A 5,654-nucleotide genomic window follows, 5' to 3' on the forward strand; every position below is an offset into this window, starting at 1 on the left:
CATGATATGTTGTTACTTATAGATCTATTTTTCATGGGTTTTTTGTATTTAATAAAATTTTCAGTTCATCCTCCTTGTCAATGTTGAATCCATGAGAGTATAGAAATATTGATGAAATTGTAGAAAGTTCAAGTTCTATAACACTTTTTTTTTTAAAAAAAAAAAAAGTTCAAGATCTTACCGAATACAAATTTGAAAGTCTAAAGATTCACATACCTTTTAAAGTTGAAGAGTTTTATCGAATACAGATTAAAAAGTAAATAATCTAATTGACATGTTTAAAAGTCCAATTATCAAATAGACATATATAAATATTCAGGGACTACTAACAAAACATACGCTAAGAAGACTAGGTTAAAAGTGCATTAATTATTAACCACATAAACTATCAATTAAATAATACATATATAATATATTTAACAAACAATGGGGATGTAGCTCAAACGGTAGAGCGCTCGCTTTGCATGCGAGAGGTACGGGGTTCGATACCCCGCATCTCCACTTTTTTTTCGTTCATCTTTTGTTGTCCTTCTCAAATGAATAAAGAATAAACGTTGGGTTGGGCCTTGTGGGCTTCAGGCCCGTTAGTAGTAATGTTTTTTGCGAAATTCCGCGGAACCCTTTTTCTTTTTTCCTTCTATCGACACGTCGTTTCTTTCCTTTTATTCGTTAATGTTTTTATGGGAGAGTATTATTATTATTATTCTTTTGATTTTTTTTGTTATCGAATTATTAAAGTACTTTTCAATAACTATTTTTTTTTTTTTAAAATTGTTTTCCAGGCTTAAATGTTTAATTTAATATATTTTACAGAAATTTCTTCTATAGTTGGCAACCTATATATAACAATTTAAACATATTTCCATATACTCTTCATAAAGTTTGTTTAAGTAAATATATCATAAACTGAAAAGTCAAAGAAGATTAAAAATTTGAAACTTTCTTGTTTGAAATTTTATAACTCGTGAGAATATAAAATATCAGTAAAAAAAAAAAAAAAGAAGAGCTTAACTGATATATTTATGTGTGTCAACGATTAAGAGATCTTTGTTTGATTTGGAGAGTCGCTTGATGTATTGTCATGTATTATATTTGTTGTTAGCTTTATGTCTATGAACTACATTGAGTCCTCTTGAGGTGGTTGTTAAGTTTGTGCAATATGAGATGATTTTTAGTAGCTTGAATCTTCTTTTCAGAAGCTCAACTCCTTCGATCCTTTTTTTTCTTACGTTGTGTGAATTTTTTCTTAATTTGTCGTATGTTTGTTCTTTTCTTAATCCATTTGATTGTTCATTGTATGTGCAACCTCAGGTAGTGAGGTTTATTTCTGTTTAGTGTTATTTAATACTTTTGGGAAAAAAAAATTAATGTTCAAAGGTAAATTTATGGATAAGTTAACCTTATTTTTATTGTCTTATTTCCTCTTATGATTTTTTGGTTGAGTACGATAAGAGGTAAAAAATGTGAACTACAAACCTTTTTAAGTGCAAATATATATGAAAATAATACTATGATTATTATTGTTGCTAACATGTGGTATTTGTACCATAAAAAATAGTAACATATAAAAAATTCAAAAGTTAAACTTTATAGTTACAAGTTCAATCAAATTAGTTGATCCATTTGAGTTTATTCTATGCATATGTTATATTGTCGTCTAATCTATTCTTCTTATATATTTGATTGATAGCTTTTTAGTGAAAGGTAGTCAATAGTTTAAAATTTCCATCAAAATCTTGAGATTTCGAGATTTGATGGCCTCAAAATTTTGATTGGGAAAATTTTGTTCTTCCCCCAATTTTGATGAAATTTCAAGATCTTTTGAAAATTTGAGAACATTTTGAGAATATTCTGATTCCCCCACTTTCGAGAAAAAATTAATTTTTTAAGATTAACTATGTTAGTTCAATTCAAGTTTTTCAATTTTATGGTCCTGATTACACACAATATTATAGTTTCACACAGTAACATTATTTTCGATAAAAGATTAAGCCTTACTTTTTTTACTTTCCAACTTTTCTCAATTGTCAGCTTTATTTTTGACTCAAAACTTTCATTTTTAAAGAAATTGAATTTGAAAAAAAAAACATATATTCATTTTTAACGTTGTTCAAACTTTTTTTTAATTAAATTTTCACATCATTTCATCTCAAAATATTCTTAAACTTTATATTTTATTATAATTATTCTTGTTTCTTTTCTAAATTTATACTCTTGCATCAACATTTACACAAACATTTACCATAGACATTTAAATGTTGTCTTATTTTATAGAAATTGTAATTAAAAATGATCAATTATAGTCTAATTAAGGCACAATCAAAATGTCATTAACTAATTATAACAATTTTCATAATTTTTTTTTTTAAAATTTCAATCTATATCGATATTTCCATAAAATTGGAGTCTCGATATTTACATCCACATCATATTTCGAATCTTGACCAAAGGTAGTGTAATTAAATATAAGACTTAATTATAAGTATGATTGTTTTGTATTAGAAAAAGAAGAAACAAATTTAGAATTGAAGTAGCATTAGTTTATTTTAAATAGGGAAATTTGGAGCCACGAAATGAAATCCATTGTTGTGCCAAGTAGATGTGCATTGTGCAACAATGGGAAGAGACCCAAACCAACCAACCACTGCACTTTTCTTATTCATAAAGCATTTTTGGCAGATTCTCCCTTCACCACTTATTCATCACCTCAATCCTCCTCTCTTCTTCTTCACTCGCCTCTGTGTTGGCTCTGTTTCAGTCATCCATGGCGATGAAGATGGCCATCACAGCTTCCACCATTCCCAAACATCACCCACCTCCTTCTCTCCCTTCTTCCTCTCACAGATCCGATTCCAAGTCCCAATTCCGTCCCATCTCCGTTTCTTTACCGGCCTCCACTACCCTCTCTCTCTTAGCCCTCTTCTCTTCTCCCTACGACGCTAGGGCTCTCAACAAAGACCAAATCGTCTCTTCTCTCAATGAAGTAAGTTTCGTTCTTTCCTTCAATGCAAATGGTCGATTTATAGAACCAATTGTTCGTGAGACATTTTCTCAGATTTCCTTACTGTTTTGTGGAAATGGTAGGTGGAGAAGACGTTTGATCAGGTTCAAGAAATGGGTTCGAATTTCTTTGATATTGCGCAACAGGTCTTTGACTCTGCTACAAATGTTTTGAAACCGGGTGTTGATGCGGCGCTGCCGATTGTCAAGCAGGCTGGAGAAGAGGCGCTGAAAGTTGCTTCTCCAACGATTTCTGAGGCTTCAAAGAAAGCCCTAGAAGCACTTCAGGGCTCTGGCATTGACACCGAACCTGTTCTAAGTGCTGCTAAGGTTCGTTCACTTTCATATTTCCCTTATGGCTTTCTCCTGGCTTTGAAATCTTTGATGCTAGAGTTTATTGCTGGTTTAAATCTTGGTAGTCATTTTAGACTAGAACATTAACACTTTCTTCTTTATTCTATTCAAAATCCATTGGTTGTTGCATCTTATGTTAATCTTGGAATGCCTTATTCTTTTTCCTCTTCAAATGAAATTTCAGTGGACTTTTCAAACGATGAAGTTCGGGCTCATGTTGTTTTTGGACTTATCTTGCTCTGCTGCTCTACTCAATGGTTGAAGTATTTGTGAAATTCTAAGAAGCACCGATACTTTAGTTTGGCTAGCAGGTTCGGGTCCGACGTATGTCGGTCACTTGAACATTTTGATATTTGTTAGACATGTATCAAACACTTGTTTATACAATAGATGTGTTAGACACTAGTTGTACACAAAGACAGTATAGGACGTTAGACATGCATTAAACGCTTGTTATATTTACTAAATAGACACATATATGACAAGAATAATAAATTATGAGAGCGATGTGCATCAAACTAATTTCTTTAAGCTTATAAAAACATAAACTCATTGATTTTGAATTTTAAAACTATATGGTATAATAAACGTTTCCTTGCCATGTCAATGAAAAATAGTGTGTCGGCGTATCATTGTTGTGTCATATCCATATTCGTGCTTCTTAGATGTTGTTTCTCACGTTGGTGCCAATTGGAGAATCTTACTATTGGACTGTTTTCATCAAACCTAGATTCACATATCAAGTATTTTTCCTGATTGCAGACAGTAGTAGGTGCAGCACAACAAACAGGTAAGGTCATTGAAGGTGCCAAACCTATAGCATCATCGACCGTCGAGACGATCTCCACGGCCGACCCTCTTGTAATTGCAGAAATTGCTGGTATCTTAGCCTTGGCATACCTGCTCTTTCCTCCAATTTGGTCTGCCATCTCTTTCAACTTTCGCGGCTACAAAGGTGCATCTATTCTCTTTTGAGGTTTCGTTTGTACATAACAGAGTTCACCCTCGACTTCTAGCCATGAAATTAGTCTTTGAACTTGATGATTTCATGTTTAGAGTGATTTAGTCTCACTGGTGATATATTGTGTTTTGATTAGGTGAACTCTCTCCTGCTCAAACACTTGATCTAATCTCGTCGAGCAATTACTTTCTGATTGATATACGATCCGAGAAGGACAAGGATAAGTCTGGCATTCCTCGCCTTCCTTCTAGTGCTAAGAACCAGTCAATTGCCATTCCGTAAGTTGAACAAGCTTTTTCATAATCAATTTCAAGCCATATCTCTTCATAAATACCAAATATGGGGGCAGCTTATAAGCATTTGCATCAAATTGTTTCAGTTTGGAAGAACTACCAAACAAGTTGCGGGGCATTGTCCGAAATGTAAAGAAACTAGAAGCTGAACTTTCAGCCATCAAGATTTCATATCTCAAGAAACTTAACAAAGGCTCCAATATAGTGATCTTGGGCTCGTGAGTCATCTTGCCTATCTCAGATATTAATTTCTGCATCATTACTTTACTCACCCATATCTTCACTCCGATCATTTACATCAAATTTCTTGGAAATTCAGGTACTCCGACTCAGCAAAAGCAGTTGCCAAAGCACTAACAAGCCTTGGCTTCAAGAACTCCTGGATCGTAACTGATGGGTTTTTAGGTAGCAAAGGTTGGTTACAGAGTCGGTTAGGGACAGATACATATAAGTTTTCATTCGCAGAGATCCTTTCGCCATCCCGAGTCATCCCGTCCGGAACCAAACGTTTTGGGACAACCTCACTGACATCTGCATCTGGTCAAAAATTGCTTCCTGGTACTGATTAAAGTTTTGGCTATTCATGCTGGTTGTCACACAGGTTTTCTGCCCACGTACCATAGGATCTGTAAATTATCCCCTATGATTCTTGATTTGATTGTCTTTGTATGTGGCCTCAATTACTGCTTGCGGGTTGTATAATGGTTAAAAAGGTAGAAATAGCATCATATTTAGATTCATTCTTCCTCATTCCACTAACCAGAATAATGAATAATTCAAGACTAGGTAAATTTTAGGTATAATTACTCTTAACAAAAAGAAAAAAAGAAAAAGAAAAAGAAAAAGAAAATACTTGAAACACTTAGAAATTTGGCGTCTTTTTAGGGGCCAAGGTTAAAAAAGGAGTGAAAAATGGCTTTTTGCCAACGTCAACTACATGTGAATGAAGGGGTTGAATCCGGATTGATTATTGCTTTGATTTTGTATAGAATTCACAGCACAAAAAAAATACTATGGTGTGACTTCAGATGTTAAGCATGAAAATT

The 5,654-nt window shown here is 33.3% G+C and overlaps 1 protein-coding gene and 1 non-coding gene across 2 annotated transcripts; both read left to right on the forward strand.

Annotated features, from left to right (window-relative positions):
• Window positions 1-428: 428 nt before the first annotated feature.
• Window positions 429-501, forward strand: TRNAA-UGC. The gene has a single exon. It is a non-coding gene; the product is annotated as a tRNA-Ala (tRNA).
• Window positions 502-2,633: 2,132 nt separating this feature from the next.
• On the forward strand, window positions 2,634-5,348 carry LOC120084245 (calcium sensing receptor, chloroplastic). The gene is made up of 6 exons (XM_039040146.1): window positions 2,634-2,983; window positions 3,085-3,330; window positions 4,117-4,309; window positions 4,452-4,593; window positions 4,695-4,826; window positions 4,928-5,348. Exons 1-6 carry the CDS (start codon window positions 2,765-2,767, stop codon window positions 5,175-5,177), a joined length of 1,182 nt encoding a protein of 393 aa, XP_038896074.1. The 5' UTR covers window positions 2,634-2,764; the 3' UTR covers window positions 5,178-5,348.
• The last annotated feature ends 306 nt before the right edge of the window (window positions 5,349-5,654 follow it).

The sequence above is a fragment of the Benincasa hispida genome, chromosome 8 (assembly GCF_009727055.1).
Source record: "Benincasa hispida cultivar B227 chromosome 8, ASM972705v1, whole genome shotgun sequence".
Classification (NCBI taxonomy): Eukaryota; Viridiplantae; Streptophyta; class Magnoliopsida; order Cucurbitales; family Cucurbitaceae; genus Benincasa; species Benincasa hispida.